A 24194-nucleotide genomic window follows, 5' to 3' on the forward strand; every position below is an offset into this window, starting at 1 on the left:
TTAATACTTACATTCCCACCAGTGAACATATTCCTACGTTCATACATCAGGAAGCAATTTAAGCTGAGAAATACAAGCCTTATGCAAGGACTAAGTCTTCAGCAGATGATCTGCTACTCCTTTTGAGCAATAAATAGGAGGTATTCAAGGGTATATAGCAGCACTACACCAAATAAATTCATTCTTGTAACTACTCAATCATTTAAATATCATTATTTAGGTCCAAAAAAGGGGCAAAGCCACGTCTCTAACCTGGACTGTTAGATGAGCTGCTCCCTGGCAGCCTTTATTCAAGCTGCCCCAGCACTCCACGTGGAGGGTGATCTGCTCTTCCCGGTTCACGAAGAGCCTGGGAATCGTGTCCAGGATCTCGCTGTTGAGGGCAACGTGCTGCGATTCCCACACGGCCGCAGTCCTGAAAAACGTTTATTGCTCAAGTTGGGAAAAATCTTTAAATGAAATTGAATTAAGCTTCAAAGTAACAGCACTTCAAAGTAATACCAAACAGTTTCATAAGAAACACACAACTACATTCATGTTTGCATAAGATTTTTTGTTTCAATTATTCTATTACAAACTGGCATGAAATTAAACAGTTTGCCTACTGTGGAAGATACTTTTTTTTTTTTTTTCCCATCAGACAAAGACAGACTGAATGGGATGATTCAGTCAACACAGAAAAAAGCTCACTGCAAAATTGCTACTGGAAGCATTCAGATACAACCCTTTTAGTCTTTGCAGGGATTTTTTTTTCTTTTTATATTGTTACTAACAAATTACACTGGGTGAGACTAGCTCAGAGACATTCATTTGCTCTGCTTGAAACTTTGAAGATACTTCAGCTGGATTCCCATAGCAAGATCATTAAAAACGAAGCACTCTTCCATACACAAAGCCAGCAGTACCAGAACTCAGATTTTTCTCTGGAGAATTCCATTGCCTCAGACAACCATTAATGAGGTTGGTTAAAACTAGCTTCATTGCCAAGAAAAATCTAGGCTACTGCAGGGGCTTTGCTTTAAGAAGTGTTCCAAACAAAAAAAAGAAACTGTACATGTTAGACCCAAGCTGATGGAGGTGACTTCAGTCATTGGATACAACTTGTGCAGTCGATTAAAACAGTGGAATAACGACATGATAACCAAGGAAGAAACAAGAATGAAATCTAGTCTTACTGTAACACCACAAATAGGACTGCTTGAAACTGCAGCTGAACACACCTAGAAATGTTAACTGTGCAGGAGAAAAATAAATAAAAGATAAAAAGCTAAGTCTCACTTGGCATGTTGCTGCAAGAGGTTCAGGTCCGTGCGCATAAGCTGGATTGCTTCTTTCTGACTTAACAGACTGGCAGAGGAAATAACTGGCACAGGAGCTTTCACAGGCTGGAGCGGCAGAGGGGGCTTGGGAACATCAAACTTCATCAAATTATTCATTATTCTCTCTTTGGCTAAACAAAAAAAAGAAAGTACAAGATTATTTTAGAAAATTACATTTTTTTCCCCCATGAAGCATATTTTTAACAATAGGCAAACGTTTATACTTCCAGGATTCCTCACTTTTTATAGTCACTTAATCAATCTGTGTTTACCAGGTTTATTTCACCCAGCTCACTTTCACTGAGTAGCTGCATTAGGATCCCAGACCCCACTGCTTTTCCTGGTTTCCTCTGTTCTCTGCTCTTCCTATTTTCTACTTTGCCAGCATAACCAGCTCCAATTATTTTTCTCAAAGCACAGTCTCTTTCCGGGACAGTTCTTTCCTTCTGCTGTTCCCATCCGGTTTCCTTGCTCAAATGCCAGTTGATCTACAATCCTGTTCCAGTTTCCTTCTCTTCCCTTCTTCCCCTCCTTCAATCACCCCCCCCAAAAATCCAGTCTTGCCTTATCCTTAATAAACCTACCATGACTCTAATCCCTTTTGATGCTTGAACAATCCTTTCACTGTACTATAATGCCACAGTGCAGCAAGGAAAGACACCATCAGCAAAAACAGAGAACAAACGACAAAAACAACCCAGAAAACAAAACAGAGACAATATTGCTCTTTTCAGCAATGTTGCTCTTTGCTTGCAAGTTCCCTCTCCCACATCGCAAGGAAAATTCAGCCAGTCTGGAGCATACTCTGCTCCTGAGGGAGCTCCCCCATTAAGCTCTAGCCACTCCTGAATTCTGCACCAAAAAAATCCAGCCTCCTACATGGGCATCTTAGCAAGAACATTACAAAAGCTATATATCAGTAGAAAACACTAACTATATTAACAGTATTACTCATATCATTCCTATGTTATTACAGGAACCGAGATTTCTGGCTCAGAAATAACACTTTCCAGACAGGTTGCTATATTCTCCTTATCGCCCACCTGATACAGGGTTGGTGAAATCCGTTTGCCCTGCAGAAGTACTGGAGGCCGTATGTGATTCCAGCTGAATCTGGAGCCAAAGGTTTAGAGCTTCCTGAAACTCATGATGGATGAGTTCAATGTTGACATATTCCATCCACAAATCCTACAGCACAAAAGAATCAAATAATTATGACCATTTTGTTCATTATCACATACTGCAAACTCATCCCAGTAGCTGGGGTATTAAGTAATTAAACAAAACTAGAGCATGTGTTTTTAAAGTCATAGTAATACATTACCAGGAGAAAAAAAAATATCTATAGCACAGAAGAAAAGCATAAGTCTGATCATATACACAGATAAGCCATGAAAAGTATTATTGACCATTACAGAAGTCTGACAGACACACATGCTGTAAATTTGAGCAGACAAGAAGAGAGAGGAAGAGTACAGACAACTAAAACTCAATTCTTTTGAAAAGAAAAAGAGAAAACAGATTCCCTAACCATGAGTAACTACAATTCAGACTGAAGCAGGCTGCATTTTCAGTACTCACATATTCTGCGGGACCAAGAGCAAAGCAGCAGTACACTCGGGAGGCACAAAACGAGCCTCTTCCAAGGCCTCCCTCCCAAAGCCCTTTTAACTATTTTAGGCTTAACGAGCAGAGTAATAATCACTTCCCACTCACTAATTTAAAACTATCCAGACTTCTTACAAACTACTAACATGAGCAGATTTGTGCTCCCTGTCCTTTGTTACTTAAAGATCCAATCTAGATAATTCTCTACAACTCTCTGAGAAAATAAAAAAAATATATATACACATAGATGTAGATATAACACAGTACACAATAAGGACTGAATTCTCCCTAGAAAATGCAAGAAACCTGCATGCGAATTCTGATTTAAATAAAGTATGACAGTTCAGGACAGCATAGGATTCTTAGCAAAGAATAATTTAGAGCTGTAAAGCTACTGTACGTGCCACAGGCATATTAAAAACCTGTGACACTCAAGTCTCCTTAAGAGAGATTTTACAAAGAGAAGTGAATTTTGGGTTTCAGATCGCCAGTGTTGCAAGTACTTCACCTGTTGATTCTGCATGATTTTGGCAAGTCTATGTGCATCGTACTGCTTCGGTAAAGAGGGAATGTATGTGTCTCCTTTCTGAAAGCTCTCTTCTTCTAACCACAACACAAAGACATTACAAAGCCTGGGAAGGAAAAAACACAAGAAAAATAAAAATCAATAGGAACCTTAATTGCATGTGCAAAGCATATATTACACAGTATTGTGATTCTGGGTGTTCAAGTTAAGGCAACAAATCATGTTTTAAGAAGACGCGATTCAAAAATTTAGTGAACTAATCCAGGGGCATCCGAAACATCTAAGTGTCACTTCAAAGACCAACAATGTAAAGATGCTGTTTAGAAAACATTAAGGACCATAATCAAGAATAACACACCGTGACTTCACATGCACAGGAAGTGTCTGCAGTAAATCTAGCTCAGAGTCACATCCCTTCACACCTCCCACCTCTCAGATTAAGCTTGAGTCATTGCCCAGGTCACTATACTGAATGAGACCGAGTGGGAAACTTTTTCTCTACCTGACAAGTTCCTTGTGCAGTTCTGGGGACGTCAGGTAATCTGCTGAGCTGCTTCCCTTCTCCGGTGATCTGTCACTGCCATCTGCAGGGCTGTCCACCCTAAGTGCTTTGCTGGCAGCATGGTGGAAGTCTGCTACCTCTATCAAGCGCTGCTTCATTTCATTTAATAAGTTAGAATGAGCTGCACTCTGGAAAAACCTTCTTCCAATGCAGCCATCTACCGGTAACCTAAAATATACAAAAAAAAAAAAAAAAAGGCACAGCAAAAAAAGCATCAAACTGGCATCTCTAAATAAATCAACCTTTGCTTTAAAGAAATTTCCAGCACCCATTGCTTTCAGATGAGCCCTTGGCACAAAGCATGTACTAATCTTACTTAAAATACAATATATTTGTGCTTGTTGTTGTTCTGTTAGAGCAATGGACTCACCCGTACTGTGGTCCTGGCCGGTGAAGGTAAAGGAGGAAGAATTTCTGCCAGATTAAAGGCATGAGAGGGTGATCAGCAGGAGTAGCCAGGGCCTGGTGAGCCCAGCGGTAAATCATCAGCCTCTGGAGGGAAGGCACGATGGGCAACTTCAGCTGGGCCTGGGCTTTCTGCAAAAACAACATTTTCAAATGAGTGTCTCACTGCGCTTCCCTGCAAAAGGCTGTTTTCCATGGAAATACAGATACACAAACCAAGCGACAGATGTCCCCAGACTAGTTCCCAAGGGCTCAAGAGAGCCAGCCTAGATGTAAGCCCAAGAAAATGTGTTTTCATAGTGTTTCCAGCTTATCCTCTTCATCAAAAGATACTGCAGCAGTTGGGATGAAGGACAGCCCCAAATTTACACTTCTAGACTAGAAGGCTTTCATCCCAACTTGCTTCATTCGAGACATTGAGTTTGGGCAAGAAACACTGCAAACATGGCTTAAACACACCTGACTCTCCGTGTCTTTTTAAGGAACAGTTCTGAAAGTTTTGGAAGGTAATTCAGACACACCTAGAAGCAACCAAATTTCAGATGTTTCTGAAATTCAGATAATCTGAAAAACTCTCTTACATAAAGAGACATTTTCCAGCCTGTTGAGATAAACTATCTGCACTTCCCATCTCAGTGATAAAAAATTAACCCACTGCAGATTGCAAGATGTTCAGACGACCCATGAAAAATCATATAAAAGTATCACATAAAAGTACCAATTACTGAATTAAGTTTTCTGCAAATCATGATATATTAAGACCAGACATTTACATATTAGTCTATTTAAATGCACTATTCAAAAATGCAAAGGAAACCTTGCCTGAGCTATATTTTCTCCTGAAAAAAACAAGGAGGTAAGGCCTTAAGTAGTTATACTTTTGACCTAGTAAGAAAAAACAGAGGAGGTAAAACTAAACAGTCCGTGAGAAAAGTAGTTTTCTACAACGGGAGGGTAAACAGTTCTCTCACCTTCAAAGCTTGATCAGGAGTTAAAGCATTAATCACCAACTCCCCCTCCACAACTCTGCGAAGCTGTGAGTCTTCTTCAAATATTGACTCCATATTTAACACTACCCATGAAAACCAGACCTGTACAACACAGTAGTAAAGAAATTATTGATCAAAAAAACAGGCAGAGGAAGGGAATTTTTGCTCTTTTCCTAACTAGAAGGTCTTTTCCAGATCCCCACTGCAAAGCTGGAAAAGCCTTTTTTTTTTTTCTTCAATATCATGTGTAGACAAATAAAACGACTAATTTCATCCGTACCTACTCTCATCTACTCCCTTCTGTATTCTTTTGTATTCTGAAACTTGTGCAAGATAGAGGAAAGAAGATTTACAGAACCATACACAGAATTATGCAGAGTTCTACATTAATTAAACTAGTCAAACACTGTAATAAAGTCTTCTCCTTCGTACTTGTACTATACATCTCCAGTCGGGACACTGGAGAGGTTGTTTGTATTGCTCGAAGAGGTACATACAAGGAAGAGAAAGTACTTAATATTCAAAAGACTCATCAGAAAAAAAAAAATGATTAGTAGATGAGTATGTCTCTACCTCTTTTCCCCTCAATAAGTAGGTTTAATATTATTTTTTACTAATAAATTCTATTATATCAATTCCTGGACTTGAATGAAGCTAAAGCTTGAGGAGTGCAAAATACTCATCTTCCCTTAGTGCAATACTGTTGCAGAATTAGGCTAAATCACGATTTGATCACAGGAAAACTCAAACAGAGATAGGGAGGAAGAGGGAACACCTGCAGAGATATGTTACAGCAGGGAAGTATATAACATCCATATATTGCATATGCCAGGAGGGCTCCTGCAACACCATCTTACCACTCACCTGAGAGGAATTTGCATTGCCCTCGATGAAGGAAGGTGTCACATTGCCTGCCACAATCCAGCTAACGAGTGAGGACAGCAGACCTTTGTCACAGTGGTAGCCTAGAGCATTCTGCAAGGAAATAAAAAACATTGTTTTTTTTGTTTTTTTTGTTTTTTTTTTTACAAGGAGACAATGATGATCTACAACTTACACAAATGTCCTCATGCCTCAAACCAGGTTCCTTCCTGCATCCTGTTGCTACTTCACAATCTTTGCTTGGAAAGAAATCTCTGAAATGCCTGCTTATATTTACTTTGTTGCTGAGGAAAAGGTTCTGTTTTACAGTTTGCCACTGCTTTTTCTGCTGAGGATGTTCTAAATACGTCAGTACTGAATATATACACACACTATACACACATATACACACGTATACTTATGTATACTAAATACTTATATTCAGTACTGAATTGGTACTGAATATAAGATCTATAGGCTGCAGAATACTATGATAAAACACCTTTAAATTAAATGTCTAAATAATAGATTTAAATTATTCAAGTATTAGCTAAACCGTTAATCTTGCCCTATTCCAAACCAAACTGGGCAGTATAACCTCACGATCACTCATTATCATGACTATTCTTCTTACTCTTCTTGAAAATACATGCACATCAGAAATTAGAATGAACAGTATGCAAGCTGAGCACTGCCTCAACAGCCACACCAATACACCCCCCCCATTTACCTTGTGCTGTTGGTAGAGCAGCTTTTGCACAGTGTCTTCTTGCCTGTACTGAAAAGCAGCTTTGCATAAGTGATCCAGCAAGAAAAGCGTTGCCCTGTCCCTGTGCCACAGCTGCTGGCTGGTGAGGAGCTCGGCCCAGAACTCCAGCACTGCTGCTGATCCCACGCCGTCCGGCTGGTTGCTCAGAAAAATGTGAGTCTGCCAAATGCAAGGGTAGAATTATCCAAGAGCTTGCAACTCCAGGAAAAGCATCAGAAGAACTCTAATTCACATGAAGCTGGGGGCCTATCCTTAAAAGAACATTATTTTCACATGGCCATGAAAAGAGCATTGCCATAAATTATTTGTCATCTCTCATGTTTGAGAGAGCTGCTGCAGCCTTGAGACCTGCGAAGTTCATGAAATCAGTAAAAACAGACACATAGGCCACACACAGAAACCTCTGCAACCTGCAGGCTTAAACAACATCTATTTCTGAAGTGCTCCTGCAAGAGGACTTCCCAGAGAAGCTGCCTTTGTCTTCAGCCTTTACCTCTCTCTAATTTTAGCAAGTCTTAGTTCACTTGTTTGCACTAACAATAGTATTTTATTTTCAAGCCAGTAATATATAACTTAACCATAAATCAACGGTCAGAAGCAAAATTTCAAATCGTAATATCTACTGCAATCCTCAAACACAAGTAAGGAAGTAGTGTTATGTATCACAGTCTTTTTTTAACAACGTTTTGATCTGATATTCAAATATCTGTTTTTCAAGAAACTTACTTGCATCATACTACTGAGCAGTTTGACGTTTTCTCCATAGTTCACTCCTGTCAAGTGCTGTGTTACCTTGTGGGTAACCTGCTGGGTCACGCCTTGAGGAACTCCACTATCCAGCTGCAGGAACAGCTGGATATATGATAAAAACCTGGGGACATCAACAAATGCAAAATAGTCACTTACAAAGTTTCTCCTACAATGTAACACACAGAAGAGCTGCTTCTAAAGAACTCAAACTTATAGAGTATGCACCGCAGCTCAGCAGCTCTGGTTGACCTCAGTATACAGGGTTCTGCTTCACAATCATGCTGCAGAGTATTAATTGCTCCACTAGATCACATTACGGGCATAATATGCGCAATTCAAGGCACTTTTAAGTCAAGACAGCTTATCAAGTCTTACAGCCACAACATGCATATTTGCACAGAAGTTAGGAAAATTTACAAGAGAAAAGAGTCTATTTACACTGATGTTACCTTGCATAGAAAATTATAGCTGCAGCACTGCCTGCTTTGGGGAAAAAAAAAAAGGAAAGGAAGAAAAAAAAGAAGGGGGAAAAGAAAAAAGAGGAATGGGCACATTCAAAACTACTCTGACATGAGCAAAATAACCCCAAGCTATCACACAAGTATTTAAAACTGTAGGGCATTCCCAAAACCTATGAGAATTGAACAGTGGCTGCAAAACAAACCTGTTGCCCTACATAAGGGCACAGCAACATATCTCGAGTTTTCAGACAGCAAACAGTAGTGCTGTGTTAGACAACCTGGACACCCAATTCCCAGCTTTCTGGAAAAGACCAGGAACATCTGGTAGGCCCTAACAGATGCTCCAGCAGTAGGTTTTAAGACATATCCTGTGAGTACTCTGAGGCTGCAGCATGATCAACAGAACAGCAGAGACGTCAAGATGGAAAGTCAAATGTGCCACAGACCATTTTGTGGCACTGAACTCGAACGGCACAGAGCAATCAGTGCATCTGCTTTGAGCTCTTCTACAGTCCAAAAGCACATGCTCCCATCAAGGCTGCCACTTGGGAGCGGTTCCTGACTCACTTTAACGCTAAAATCTAGCTCAAAAATTGTCCAAGAGACTGCAATGTAGATCAAGCCAAAAGGACAACAGGGCACCGTATTACTAATTTACCAGGACAGACAGTTGAGGTCCAGCCCTCAGGAGGGCTCACAGTGCTGTCCCCGTTTATCTCTCTAGCTTATCTACAGACTTGCTCTTGCCAGTGCAGCTGTCCAGGGCCCAGTTGTGTGACACAGGGACAGTGTCACCAGCCTTGTCTGTACACGTGATGCCAGCAGCCCAGCTTTCCATAACTGCGTCATCAACCACAGCCACTGGCAAAAAGTAACTCTGCAAACCAGAAGTTTTTCCAGTCATCTGTATCACATTCATACTAGATGCAAAACCCAGAAGGGAACACGATACATTAACAGTTAAGATGAACTTTCACTGCTCGTTAGCAATAAACATATTAAGAATATATCACACTTACTGTTCATTCTTCAGGAGGTAATACTGGCAAGAGTAAAACAGGGGTAAAATTTTATCCAGCACATGGACTACTGTTCTCAGGTATCTGGACTGGACAAGTACACCCAAAAGAGAGATCCCTTCAGCACAGAACTTCTCAATGCTGTCAAAACAAAAGCAAAATAAACAAGTAAAAGCACAGGGACTAAGGTTTCATTGTGAACTCAGATACAACGACATTCATATCTTTACGTATAACCTTTGAAGTCGTAATATATAAATTTGCAGATTTCTTTCATCAAATCTATCAGCTGATGAGTACTTCCTACTCTTTTGGGGATATATGTCCTCTCTTCTAAAAACATTGGAGATGAGGGTAATGACCAAAGGGTAATGACGAAAAGTGGGTCTTCACCCAGGGATTCAATCATTTAAAGGTCAAGGTTCTGGCTTAACTAGTGTGTGTGCTTGGGGGTGGGGTACATATCTATATATGTATAGACACAGATGTATATATATATTGTGTGTATATATACATATACAGATATATATGTGCGTGTGTATATATATTATTTCTAATCACAGTCATACTTGCACATGCAAAAGAGCAAAATCAGCACTAGCAAAACAGATGAAATATCTTGTTGTTCAAAACCACTGTCCCTGACGACTAGTTCTCTACAAATCCGCACGGGAACCTCAGCAGGCCCCAGTTCACCCTTAGGCAGGACGCTCAGCAAGGCAGCCCCGAGGAGAAGCACTCGCCTGTGTCCCAGCGCAGTCATGGCCAGCGCCAGGTAGCAGCCGAGCGGGATCCCGGCCTTGACGGCCTTCAGGAGCGGGTGCAGCGCGCCGGCGTCGGCCATGTCGGGCGCGCTGTGGGGCGCGGCGCTCGCGGGCCAGCCCTGCCGCAGGCCGCGGTCGTTCCTGTGGAGCTTCAGCCTCAAAACCAAGCTCCAGGCCCACTGGTTGAAGGAGGTCTCGGGCGTTTCTCCGTAACGAACAACGCTGGCCAAGTAGGAGACCTGCAACACAAGGCGGCAACAGGGATGAGGGGAAGCCCAGCCGCACTGCAGCGGGCACAGGCCTTGACTAGGAGTTCCCCAACTCCCAAAGCAGCACCCTACACAGCCAAGTTTAGCTCAAACCCCTATTTTTTATGTCCCTCCCCACCCCAGCCCTTCTGAAAAACTCTTTCCACCTCTGCAGTTTGGCCAAAGTTTTCCAAACTAGCTATAAGTCTTGGATTACTTTTTTCCTTATATGTAGCATTAAACATAAATACATTCCAGTAATCTGTTTATTTTCATACACATAAACATGTATTTAGTATTTATTAATACATATGAATGCTTACTGCTTAAGTAATGCTTAAGACTGCTGGTGAAAAGAAATACAGAAAAATAGTATCTGTAAACGAAAAGCTTAAAGCCTGACAGGGTCTTCTTGGACAGGAAGTCTACAGTATGGATAGGGAGATATTCTGTATTGGCCAGGGATGTCTGTGTTATCCTTAAAAGTCTGTCTAGACTCAAATGAATTATAAATCTTTGGGAAAAAAAAAGGTGTCACACATGCCCTTACAGGGCAGGGCAAATTTCAGACCTGGAAAGCAATATAGAGGTAGTAGGTATTCAAACTGGAGCAAATTTTTACTCAAAATTCAGCTACAGGCTCATGAACATCGGGACAGAACCAATACCACAGGTAATAACCACAGGACAAATGAGCCAAAGAAAGAGAACTCATCTAGCTCGCTCACATTCACTAGTAACATTAAACAGTTTTTCATTTCATGTTTCTGGAACAGACATTTAACTTTTAAGACTAACAGTATTATTTTAAGATAGCCCTGTAGCTGCGCAAATCCCCAGGAAGTTAGCATTTTATGACGTTCTAATACTAAGAAAAGAAAAAAAAAAAAAGTTTTTCTGTCATTAGCCATAAATTATTCCCTGTAATTCTCAAGAGGAAATACCTGTTTTATGCTTTCAGAGAGCAACCCAGCATATGGTTTCTGGGGGAGATATTTCTGATATGCTTCCAGCACCAGCAATGCAACTTCAGAATGGACAGCTGGATCCAGATGAAGAGCATCCTCCTAAAAAAACATCACATCAAGCTTCTCTTCACTTAAAAAGGTCTCTAAAGCCCTACTGTTCACTTGCACTAACAAACAATCAAATACCAAAAAAAAAAAAAGGAAAAAAACAAAAAACAGTTGCAAATTGCATCAAAACACTAATTCCTCTTATCAGTTGCCATTTTAAAGCACTACTTTCCCCCATATCAACAGGTTTCAACATGACTTCGCACATCAAAGTCTCCAAATTTTTCCAGGACCCACCATTCCTCCACTTTCAGGCGTTTACCAAGAAATGAGGGATAAAAGTACAACAAGGTTCATGTCAGAGTACGAGCACAGCAAAGACAAGAGTTTAGTACAATCCAATGTACCTATCCGAATACTGAAATACTTAAATGTAATCAAAAATCTAGTCTTTTAACACAGGCAACAGGACTACCCAAGTTAACTTCTGTTTCTATGGAGAAAAAAAAAAATAGTTGATGTGAATTGCATATTGAACAGACAGAGTTCCTGGAGTAATCTATTTTCCAGAATACTTTCCAGTCTTTTAAATCACACTCAGAGATTTGTACAAAACACACCTGCATATAATTCTGCCAGCCACAGCTACACCAGTGTCCTATGCACTGCTTGAAGATTCCTCTTTTTCTGCAGCCACAAATCCCCTTGAGTGACTCACAAAAACTGTCCCCTCAACTGTTCCCTCTCATTAAGGGGAAATTCCTGTTTAAATATCTTTTAACTTCAGCTGCATCACTACTAAAAAGCGACACAAACAAATCTTCAGGCAGAACACTAGAAAATCTTTGCAAAATTTGCAGTGCCAATGCTTTCAAATGCACACAAAGCATTTTATCATACCAAGAGTATGTAATTTGAACTGTTTTCACCAAATCATAACAATAGCCTTAGACAGAATAAACTTTTCTTTCCCCTCAAAAACTGATGCATATGTCAGGCCTCCTGTGTTTTTCATACTTACATGTTCCCCAAATCCCCAGTTTAAGCCTTCCAGGATGATGCAGGCTAGCTTATTCTCCACGGTGGTTAGATTGTTGTTTAACAGCCAGTCACGAATCAGCGCTATCTCAGCTGAAGAAGGCTTCCATAGGTGCAGTGGCAGTTCTTTGAACAGATACAAAGAAACCTTTGAGGACAGAGAACAAAAGGCACATCAGCCTTTAGTATGAAAGCATCATCATCACTAGGCCTTTCTAACATAGTGATACAGTCAAAAAACCCCCAACAACAGCTCTTTAAAATGACCCAGACATCCCAAGCTGTATCTTATAACACTGTCTGGTAGGGTCTCTTCCTAGTTTTAGCTGGGTGACTTCAAGTGACAGAGGTCAGCACTTACCATCCCAACCTTTTCAATGGTGCCTCTAACTCGATTCAGCAGTACAGAAATAATCTGTGTATGGGTGCTGGCAATGGCCCCCAGGAGTTCCCGACCAACTTTTGAAAATGTCTCTCTCGTGGAGAGACTAACGTAGGACACCTGAGGAGATCAGCAGAGAAGAGTTGCTCATTACAGTTGGCTTTCACTGATACTGCAATAAACAGTGCATCACTACTGCAGTGAAACACCTTTTGGAGAATACAGAACCAAATTACTCTTGCTGATTGTGGATAACAAGGCTGATACATGTAAATATCAATATTGAAACAGATTTTCCTAACATTTAAAACAGTTAATGAAATCGTTATGACACATTGCCAAAAAGAATGACAAAAACGATGTTCAAAACTGAACATACAAACAACAACAAAAAGAGAATAAACATCAGGAATTTCAGAGCTTTAAGTTAGACCAGGAAGAGAAGAACCATGCAAAATAAAAAACAAAACCAAACAAACATTTTCTCTCCCAAAACGGAACAAGCACGATCATAGATCAGTCAGTCGTGAGACTGAGAGCTACTTGTGAGGTTTATAAGCTATGGAGGTGAGAAATGCTTCCCATTTTTCACTGACAGAAAGAGGAAGAGCATATTCTGTAATATTATTCACCTCATATATCTCCAGAACAATCATTCTGATAAAATCCTCATCCACATCAGCCCGTTTGGTTTGTGCCATCTGAGCAAATGTGGTGAGTAGACAAATTTCTTCTGAGCAGTTCATTGACTTCAAATACTTTCCAAAACTTTCTAGGTGCTTCGGATCTAGGAAAAAAAAGATTACATGAAACAAAAGTGAAACGTTACAGAAAGTAGATCGTTAATACTTTCGTATATAGTCACAGTCCAATCCCGGAGAAGGAATCAAAAGGAAAGGAATTGTCATCCCTAATGGTCTGCAAATTAGTATCCCACCTTCAGGAGTGATTGGTACCAGTTGTTTGAAATAAAGTGTGAAAAAATATCATAGCATTCAGTGATGGAATGATGTGCCCACATGTGTCAGCAAATATCACAGGAACTCCTGATGAAAACTAAGATTGTCTTAAAAACGGCTAGAATTTAATTTTTAATATTAATTTTGAATTAGGCAGAGTCGATCATTCATAGGAGGACCTGCTTGGATCTTTGTGCTTTCTAAAAATACTGCTATGGTTTTAGCTTTCATTACATATTGTAGCAATTAGCTCCATAAATTAAAACAGAATTATTTCATATAAGAGTTAACAAGTGCTACAATCAGAGGAAGATGAAACCTGAGCACACACCTAAGCAAAGGAGAGAGCAAGTTTTGATCAAGAGGCTTTACACATTCCACAGACCATGAACAAGCAGCAGCTGAAGCAGGGAAACCTTGCTACATTGATTATACAAGAGAGCAGTGAGAGCATCTCCACTCATCTCTTCAAGGGCTACCTCAAAACAGCACTTCAAAAAAAAACACTTTTCAGCAGAGACCTTGTTACTTACAATAAACTGAAGATAAAGGAAGTGTTGGAAGCTGCACCTGGGCTGTAAAATGATTTGCCTAGTGGTCTGCTTCCTCTGTAGTTTAACATACCAGCAGAAATGGTTCCTGAGATCTCATCACAGCAGTTGAGCATACTAAAAAAGCACTCACAGAGGTACTCAACTACTCAATCCAGAGCCACATGCATTTAGCACACCTGGCATTAAACACTTCCACCTTGTCTCCATTCTGCTTCGAGTGCTTTCAACAATTCTGCACCTGTACCTCAATCTGAGAAGATCAGACTTAACCACCAATACATCTCATGAAGAACATGCTGAGATCTGTGCAATCTAAGTCTTTTCCATATAATAAACAAGATTCTTGACACATACACCTAGAGAAGCTGCAGCAATCTCTGACCCATCCACTCATCTCCCTTTTCTTCTCATGTCACCTTTTATCTTAACAGAAGAGGTTGGGAAGTACATTTTTAAGGTAGTAGACAAGATGTCATACCCAAAAACTCCTACTGAAACACATCATGGGACTGAAGGATGGGGAGGAGAAGGGACAGGCTCCATCTAAGTCCCATTGCTTCAGAGCTCAGAAACAGTGTCTTCATCAAATAGTTGCTACTTGACCCAATTCCCTTTCTTCTCCACCAAACGTTTACACTACAGCCCACTGTTCAGAGTCAGACATCCCAAAGCTGGTCCTCACTCCAGCGGTTGTCCTAATAACTCCTCTCCACAGCCTTAGTTCATTTTACCACACTGATTTTGCCTATTCCTAAAAAACAGCTGTTTTACTGCTTTACATGTGCAAGCCTAAAGCTTCCACCAATGTCCAAGCCTTGCTAGCACCTGTAGATGCACTACTAGTAACACTTTCCAAAATCAATCTGAGAAGACGAATAAAAACAGTCTCTCCCCATCTCAGAAGAACATTCATGCCAAGGATTATTAGAGTATGACTTATGGGAAACCAAGTCAGCACTAAGTGCCAGTCAAACAATTTTATTTCAGAAGATTAGATGAATTTCACTGAAAGAATTGTTGAATTCCCTGTCTAGACATTTGTGAAAGAGACAGACATGCTGACATAACCCAGTCAGGGGAATGAAAAGGATAAAAAATACTCTGCATCAGCATACCAGGGACGTCAAAACATAAAAGTCATCTAGATGGAAAACAAAGCTCCATCAAAAATGACTTGTTACTGCCAGAACTGCAACCACTGCATTGTACTATGCTCTCTCTGTTTGAGACACAAACATGAGATCCTATACTAAAAATTTGGAATTTGGGTGGAGAGGAAAATGTGTATTCCCACTCAAACAGTCTCTGAATGGCACTGGCCAGTCAAAACATACCAGCACTTTATAAAAGCATATAGATACACTCTTGATGCCCTTGTCCTGATCCAAGCAAACTGCCTTACAAGTTTGCTGACCTTGTACAAATGCAAGAAATAAAACTCTTAAGACCTCTATTTTCATCTCCTTCTTCAAAACACTTCCTTTGTATGGCACAGCTATTCAAGCTGAGCAAAGGGATCCTACCTCTGAGTCTCTGCTTGCAATCACCAGGCTGCAAGTTAGAGCAGAGCTTTTCCAGGTGCTCGCTCTCCGCGCAGTGCATGACGAAGAAGAGCTTCCAAAGCATATTGCTGGATAAAGTTCCATAAGGCATCTGGGACATGAACAACCAGACTCCCAACCTGTCAGATTTGAAAAGTCAGAGAAGAAAGCGGTTTTCCTTGTTAAAAGCCAAAAGCTTAAGAAGAAGACATTCTCTCACCTACAGAATTGGTAATGGCAAAATGTGTCTCAGCACCTCTCATTCTGAGAGAATGAGGTCAGCAAATTCCCCACGTCTGATGCTAGAAATCAAGGCCTAGAATTCTTGCCCATCTTGATATCACCCCTGAACTAAAAAATCCTACATTTTACACTTGTTTAAATCATTAAGAGTAAATATGAAAGCTATTGCCAAAACCAGTATCCACTGAAAGAGGTGTCAGGGTGAAGGAAGTGATTCAGCACGACCTTTTCTCACAGGTCTCATTCCAAGGTATTTGGCTTTTCAGCTCAGTATTTTGGTATCAACCACTGGACAACCTACCTTTTGGCCTTCAGAACATGTAGAACAGCTCTAAAAAACAGCTCATCAAACTCTAGTTGCAATTTCTCCATGGAGTAGGGATGTCCTATTGATCCACACTGTTTATTGCAGCTAATGTATTGGGCCCAGTGGTCACTCACATGACAAAGTGTCATCCTACATGACACAGAAAAAACAAGTTGTTGAAAGACCATTACAGTATAAAAACAGACACATGCAGCCAGACTGGAGTCTAGTTACGAGATAAACAAGTTCAAGCCTTTGCCCTCTGGCTTCTAAGAGACTCCTGTATACACAATATGTACTTTTCCCACCTCTTCGGAAAAGCTGAGTCTATGACCTCCAGTACTATCCCCTTCTTAGTTCCGCAAGCAAAGCATGCATATGCTGTTACATGAAATCAAGCTTTTACGATCTTTTAATCCTTAAAGCAATCTTACCTTTTGAGATTGCTATACATGCAAAAAGCCCAGACACGAGTAATTATTACAGCACCAACTAACAAAGAATAGCACAAAAAAAACATGATTTTTGCTTCAAGAAAGATGTTCAGAAAACAAAAACATTCTAACCAGGCTCTATTAAGTGACCACTAGAGATTTAACAACACAGAGCAACTTTTCTAATTATATTTCCTTACTGCCACAGTATTTAGACCCTGCTACTCTCCACCACACAGACAGTTTTGGAGTTAAGGACTCTGAATCTTGAGATTCCCAGATAAACTAGCCCTACTGTGTGGAGGAGGTCACCCAAGAACTGATGTTTACATTTTAGTAGCAGCCCCGAGTTTCAAACCAGAAAGAGAAATTAAGAACAAGGCATCTTATGAGAAATGCTTTTTCTTCTGCAATGGAAAACTCCACAGAAATGCAAAAGTAACAGTATGTAGAGATTCATTCATAACAGAGGAGATAGATAAGCTCTTACTTGATCAACCGACCAATTCGTTTCACAAACTGCCTGTAACGGGCTCTGTTAAATGTTTCCAGCCCTACAGACAGAAGTTCTATTAAGGAGTTTGCAAAAGCAAAAATCTTCATCATTTCATGGGGAGTTGTTTTTTCAGGAAAATATGAACCTAAAAAAAGGGAAAAAAATAATAAAAAGAAAAAAGCAGAGCATTCGTTCTCAAGTGAAGTATTTAAATATGAAAGCACAAATCATCCATGCAGCTTATAAAGTCTCCATCAAGTGATATCTTCATGTACTTGTCCAGAGAATAGGGAAGAAAAAAAAGACACTAAGTAATTGGAGAAAAATCATCTGTAACACCACAGCTACCAGGCAAGGGGGAAAAGATTAGCTCTGAAAGCACATCTGTGAACATATCTCATGAACAGATTAAAACTAAAGGGGAAGACTCTAATCATGCTGGCATTGCTGTGAACTTGCTAGTCCCCAAAACATTCAACTTGTTATCTATTTAGCCTGCAAGCTGTTTGTGCAGGTTTGTTTATTCCTCGTTTTGAAGAGCATTTCTCAAAACAGTGTAGCCCACTTGGCTGTTTTAGTCATTAATACATTTAAAAAACAACCACCCCCCCCAAAAAAAAGCAAACAAACTTCTTTAGCAGCTAATTTACCTCCTGACTTGATCCCAAGGAACTGCTGAAACAGTTCACGAAAAGGAAACTGTGACAATAGGACAATCAAATCATCTTCCAAAAGCAGAATCCAGCTTGTTTCAGGATCTTCATCCTGCAGACAAATTTAGCTTTTAATATCTTTCCCAATAAAAGTCATGGCAGAAGGACATAGTTATTATACTAATTCCAGTTTCCTTGCATAGGTAAAGAAATAAAGTACATAAAAAGAGACAACTGAAGTCTCCTATACACACAGGTCCCCAAATTTTGGGTTGCACTTTTGCCTAACGGGGCTCATCAGCCAGGAAACAGAGCTACCCATAACACAGCCCATGGCAGTCCAACATAACCCCTAAAGAGGAGCACATATTCAAATGCTTGTCTACATTTGCATTGTATAAACACTTTGAAATCCATTACATTGCCTTAAATAAACTGTATTTTCCCCTCCTTTTGCACATAGTAGTTCCAATAAAGTTTAATTTATATTTGTTAATATTCATCGATGGAAACCTCCACTTTCCAGTATGCCATGACTATCTGCAACCACACCACAAAGCTACAAGGAGACAAAAATAGATCTAAATTTAAAATGATGCTTTATAACTGACTGAGAGCCAGCTTTACTTCCTCCAATTCACCAAATCAATACAATAAGCTTAAAAAAAGGCATTAGGGGAAAAAAACATTTTTTTTTGTACCTCCTCTCCTCCTTCATCTACTAGTGTCCAGTTTCCCGATTCTTTTCCAGATGAAGAGGAAGTCTTTCTTTCATTAGGTTTCATATGGCACATGAAGTCCCCCCGATTTCTGAGGACATAAATCCATTTAAAGTGAAAACTAAATCTTGAAAAATTAGAAGGAAAAAAATCCCTGAATTTAATTAATTCTTAGTTAAAATATTTTAAAACAAACAGAAGAAAGCATCAAGTAGGCCAAATACCTTGAAGTAATACAAAACACATCAATCTGATGTCTCAATTCAGTTTTCACTCTTCCAAGCAATATTCTGCACAACCTAAGTGACTAGCATCCCTACAGCAAGTCACGTTAAATATGAAAGAGATAACACCATTCTTTGTCTACACTTAAAATTCACAATTCAAATTAAGGGAAATTATATTTCACAGAAGAGGTATTTACAAGAACTGTTTAAGGCTGTCATCTAGTGAAGCAAAGAAAAATAGGGTGATTGCAGATCAGCTCCTCTCCACAGCTCCTCCCCAAGCCAGACATCAGGACAAAATTAATAAAAATATTATTAATTAGCTCATCATTAATAGATTATACATTAATAGATTATGCCTTATGACAAGAGAGCTCCAAGAGTGGCAGGGAGATTCAAGCTTGCCTGTCTGAATGCATTTTGGCACATGTAAAGTGTCACCCTGTTCTAACACTCACTCCTTTTTCTAGCATTCTTCAAATGGGAAGGCACATTTGTTTCAACTTCCAATACTGTTGATTTGACAAAATGTGGAGAAAGAAAAATCCATACATTAGATCATTTTAAAGCTGGGATACTAGTTTCAGTATGCTGCATAAATTATTAATTGCATAGACACATGAGGAAATCAAATGCAAAAAAAAGCTATATGAAAAGTTAAAATCATAACATTTAGCTACTTATCATCTAGCAAGATAGTGGTAGAACTCTACACGTCTTGCCACAGGACACTGGCAGCTTGTCACCTTGGTGGTCACAGAGTGGGGGGAAAAAAATAGTCTCCCTGAGCTCATACCCTGATGATATTAACATTTTATAAATGCTGCACAAGCTTTAAGATACCAGTTTTGCAAACTAAAATTGGAATTAAAACTTGTTCTTGGCATGCCACAACTCTATCAGGCAAGTATCAACCTCCTCCACCTCAGGACCAACAGTTCAACCCCTGGAACTATCATTTTTATAAAAACATCAGTCTACCTGTCTCAACAAATACAACCTCAGTGTGTCCAAGTCAGGGACTTGCAACTTTCCTATTGTTGGGAGTATCCCCAAGGGAGGAATTATCTCCACACACTAATCTCTAGCAAGGAGAAAGGCTAATGATTAAAGAAGAGCTCAAAGATGGAGCAGATTATGGTTTAGGGCAATGTAAACAGCAGTTTCCACTCATAATGATTTCAACAATTAGCTTTTCCAACCATTACTGCTTCCTTCTAGGTAAGAAGGAAAAAAAAGCTTACGGAAAAAAATTAAAGAGCACCATCAATGTATACTCCAACTTTGCAAACCTTTTATTCAGGCACTTTTGTTGTAAAGACAGTATTCCTTGCAGGTGACTGTGGAAGTATCGCCTAGAATTTTATTTCAGAGTTCACTGTAACAAACATGCAGTAAAGTCAGCTACACTGGCTGACAGGTTAAAAAGCTCTATTTTACTGTGTGCAGGAGGATAACGTACTGCAAAGGCTGTATCCTGAGGCGAATAAAAAACTTCAAATTTCAATATGAATCTCTTAATGCCTGTTTATATGACTTGGCCTCCAGTAAGCTTCCACAGCTGTTTAAGTAGATCCTGTGTCATTATGTTTTCTACTATTAAATAATCGGAACATGTTTAGGAAATCCTGTTTTTCACACTTACTTGATAGGAGACATAAGCAAGGCAAGAGACTGCATGAAATGAAAGACACCTGATGGGTTATCCAAGACCTTGATCTGAGGAGAAAAAAAAAAAGTAGTCTTAAGTTAAACAAAAGGCAAGTTAGTTTTATCAGATAATTAATATTGTGAGTTTTATACTCCTCATTACCAGCTTTTTGTTCAGAAGAAAAAGTATGTGTAAAAGACAATTCTCAACCTCTCTCTTCCCTTTATGTACATATGAAGACCAGGAGGGAAAGTGGGGTGTTCACTAAAAGGGGAGTTAAAATGCTGCCTTTGATTTCCTTTTTATTCTTTTGCTTGCCATTTCCCTGTTCCTGTATATGCAATCCTTTCTCTACAGTTTGATTTACAATACATTCCTGTCTTAAAAGGGCAAAAATATGCTTTGGAAAATGCTCTGCTGTCTACGCACATCTTCACTCCCTCCAATCTCTACAAAGCGAGCATATTCCCTTTGCATTACTAATTAGCCTGCTAATTAGCCCACGTCAACGTGCAGTATTTTGAAACTGTTCTCACTTATCCCTTACATCTCAGAGGGCTGATTCCAGTCTTACTTGTCTTATATACAGGTACTGCTTCAACTCTTCCCTTGTCCTTGGAAGTCCTCCCACAGTCTGCTGTTGTATCATACCTTAAATCCTGAACTCCCTTTTGAGTCTCCCTAGCTGAGAGGTGGTGAGAGGAGGCTGTTTCCTATCCCAGCTGAGATAACGTGTATGCACACACAGACAGCCTTCTTACCGCTTTTTCACACTCAAAAACAAGCAGCAGCCACAGGGGACTAATTGGCTACCAAACATTCTCTTCTCCCATCTACTCCAACTTTGCAAAAATAAAGAATTAAACATTCACACCTGAATGAAAGGAACGGCCCATTCACTGATCCCAGCTGGGCACCGGAGGATGTGGTTCAAGAGGAACAGATGGTCCCCTGGACAGCCAATTCTCTGTAACACTGCCACCTAAAAGGAGAGTACACAGGAGGCTTGGAAATAATTTCAAAGTTCATTCTTTCACAGTCTTGCTAAACAGATAAATAATGCTTTTTCATTTCTCACACTTTCCAATAAGCCTCAGTTCTCAAGGCAAGCAATAGGAGAACAATACTGAGAAGCTGCTGTCTGGCTTGCAAATTACAGCATTTCCCACCTCATTTGCTTTAGTGTAGGAAAATCTTAAAGGAACTGCAGTTTTACCAGTAATATTTTAAAGAGATTAATTTATTTAAAAGTGAGTAAGAATGGAAGTTTCCCAAATCTGAAGACTCATTCTCCCAAAAGAACAGTAATGCTCAGTATCCATTAAAACACTCAGGTCCACTCATACGCCAGACATCATAAAGTCAGTGGAGATGAACAGTCTTAATCAGGCAAGGGAATTCAAAGATTCCGCAACAGATTACGCTCCCCAATCAAAAAATATATATATATATATATCCAGGAATTGATTGCACATGGGACAAGCAGTAACTTTGCAAGCTGAGCTCAGGTGCTCGAGCACACACTCACTCCCTCACCAGTCTCCGCAGCCAGGCGAGCAGGTCGCTTTGAAACTGAGGGTCTTCAATAACTCTGCGAGTGAAGCTGAACAGGACGCTGACACATTCTTTCAAGTGGCTCAAGTCTGAAGAAAGATTTTCTGATTGCTTTGAAACTGTAAGTTAAAAACAGAATCGAGCAGTTTTAACGAGTGACTCTCGCAGTAGTAGCATAAGCAGCGCTTTGGAGATGAGACAGAAAACATCCTCTCTCTGTATCTATCGTTACTGAGATATTTCAACACAGCTGCTCTCTAGAACTAACAGAGAAGGTGACTTTAATAAAGTATTTTATTTAATCTTATAATTAAGCTATTACAAAGAAAATGTATACACATATGCTGCAGCTACTCTCACAAAAGACCTCCCTTCAAGATGACCTTTAAAAGGATCAGCTTATTTACCATACATATAAACAACACAGTCTGGAGAAGGACTAGGAAGAATAAACAAGACAGCGGGGAGGATATTTTGGCTAAAATATGATACTGCCACAAGCACAGATTGTGGATGTCCTTCAGATGCAAAGCAAGCAGGTATCTAAGAATTAAAGCTGTGAGATTTCAAGCAGCCTTCCCAGAGACATAAAGCAGCAAGACTCCACACAAATAGGTTTAAAATAGTCTATAATCAATCTGGAAAAGGGATTGTATTGTATGTTGCCTTTGACAAGAGACTGGATTCGGGGCGTCCCATCCCACCCAGGGTAATCGGGGCAGTAGACACTAGGCAGAAGGTGACACTCCTGCATTCAACTTCCACTGTACAGGAGACTAAGGTAAGAGAACTACTGCTTTTCAGCAAGCTTCACCGATCACCACGTAAAATCAACAGGTATCAGAGGAGAAACATTCAATATACAAATTCCACCACAGAAGCCCAAAACTCAAGGCACACGAGGTGTTCAGCATCCTGCCATCATGGGCAGCTGTCCAGGCGAGCAACACACCTTGTTCTTGCTGCTGAAGAGCCGCAGATCTCAGCAGGGATGAGCTGTGGAGCAGCCTGTAGATGTAAGACTCCACCTGCAAGCGGGACAGCACCGAGGTGTACAAGTGGAGCGCCAGGGTCTGGTGCACGTGCTCTGCTTTGGCTTCAAAGAGCTTTCTCAGTTCCCCCAACACGCTCTCATTCATCTCCACCGTCTGATAGCGATGGTGACCTGACACTTTGCACTGGTCTGCACAGACACCCTGAAAGGAAAAGCAGTTATTTTATGTAAGTGGTTTTTGGCATTTTGTTTCGTTAAGTGAGCTTAAAGAAATTAACCCTGACATAACCCTCCACTCAAGAGATATTAAAGTTTTCATGAGAGTGGGCACTTTGCAAATGGCAAGAGATAAAAATCTGGGATTATATACTTTTTTTTTTTTTAACAATACTGTAAAAAATACTTTTACAATACTTATTTTTGCAATATTTATTTTTCAGAGCTTCTGACTGCTGAAGATGCAATAGATCCCTGACTTTGGGAGAAAAAAAAGTCTAGACTATGTAAGCCCCTCTCCAATCACACAGAATTAGGAAACGACCTGTCTTTATCAGTATCAGACGCAAACAAAATCAGATCATTCTACTCCCAGACAAGAGCAAATGCTTCTTAATTTATAGATCTTCATAAACATCCAGCTCTGCTGTTTTAAAGACAAAACACACGTTGACAGAAGCTAAAAGCTTTTATAGGCTCCTAGAATTCAATATTAATTAGTAATTCCCTGTAATACATTAAACATTTCTCAAGTGAACTGTACTCTAGCTTTCCTCAAACTGGAATCTGAAGGCTGAGAGTAATCTCCCTCTGCCCCTACTCCAACTTCTTAGCGTAAAGAAGCCACGATACGTAGCCTGTTATTCTTTTATGCAAACACAAAATGTACTTTGTAGCACACACTCAGGAAGCATGGCTTGAAGGCATTCTTCTTCTAATAACTTCTGCAAAACAAGAGTTTTGAATTGGTATTAAAAAGAACTATGTACACACACCCAGTAAAGAGAAAACTAAGAGGGAATAAAGCAAGCAGCAAGCCAGCGAGCTTTGCAAACTTTATGCTGGCCAGGGGAGATGCAAGGGTGAAGTTAAAACTGGAGCACATAGAAACTGATAAAAGCAAAGCTGGAAGTCTAATAATTTTCTGT

General features: G+C 39.9%; 1 protein-coding gene across 1 annotated transcript in view; it reads right to left on the bottom strand.

Annotated features, from left to right (window-relative positions):
- EPG5 (ectopic P-granules 5 autophagy tethering factor) overlaps positions 1-24194 on the bottom strand; it is a 45098-nt gene that overhangs the window by 18046 nt on the left and 2858 nt on the right. Inside the window, exons 3-27 of the mRNA XM_088528579.1 lie at positions 23008-23251; positions 22038-22174; positions 21376-21483; positions 20496-20569; positions 18606-18714; positions 17902-18016; positions 17246-17396; positions 16316-16471; positions 15754-15911; positions 13350-13504; positions 12697-12837; positions 12319-12483; positions 11226-11348; positions 10013-10272; positions 9270-9410; positions 7766-7910; positions 7001-7198; positions 6274-6384; positions 5392-5511; positions 4386-4552; positions 3956-4183; positions 3436-3559; positions 2363-2507; positions 1279-1450; positions 253-415 (exon numbers count right to left, since the gene is read on the bottom strand). Coding sequence (XP_088384705.1) covers positions 253-415; positions 1279-1450; positions 2363-2507; positions 3436-3559; positions 3956-4183; positions 4386-4552; positions 5392-5511; positions 6274-6384; positions 7001-7198; positions 7766-7910; positions 9270-9410; positions 10013-10272; positions 11226-11348; positions 12319-12483; positions 12697-12837; positions 13350-13504; positions 15754-15911; positions 16316-16471; positions 17246-17396; positions 17902-18016; positions 18606-18714; positions 20496-20569; positions 21376-21483; positions 22038-22174; positions 23008-23251 — 3810 coding nt within the window. The remainder of the gene's footprint in view (positions 1-252; positions 416-1278; positions 1451-2362; positions 2508-3435; positions 3560-3955; positions 4184-4385; positions 4553-5391; positions 5512-6273; positions 6385-7000; positions 7199-7765; positions 7911-9269; positions 9411-10012; positions 10273-11225; positions 11349-12318; positions 12484-12696; positions 12838-13349; positions 13505-15753; positions 15912-16315; positions 16472-17245; positions 17397-17901; positions 18017-18605; positions 18715-20495; positions 20570-21375; positions 21484-22037; positions 22175-23007; positions 23252-24194) is intronic.

Source organism: Tinamus guttatus, unplaced genomic scaffold (genome assembly GCF_059628265.1).
Source record: "Tinamus guttatus ecotype Peru unplaced genomic scaffold, ASM5962826v1 Tinamus_guttatus_pri_ptg000313l, whole genome shotgun sequence".
In the NCBI taxonomy this organism is placed as follows: Eukaryota; Metazoa; Chordata; class Aves; order Tinamiformes; family Tinamidae; genus Tinamus; species Tinamus guttatus.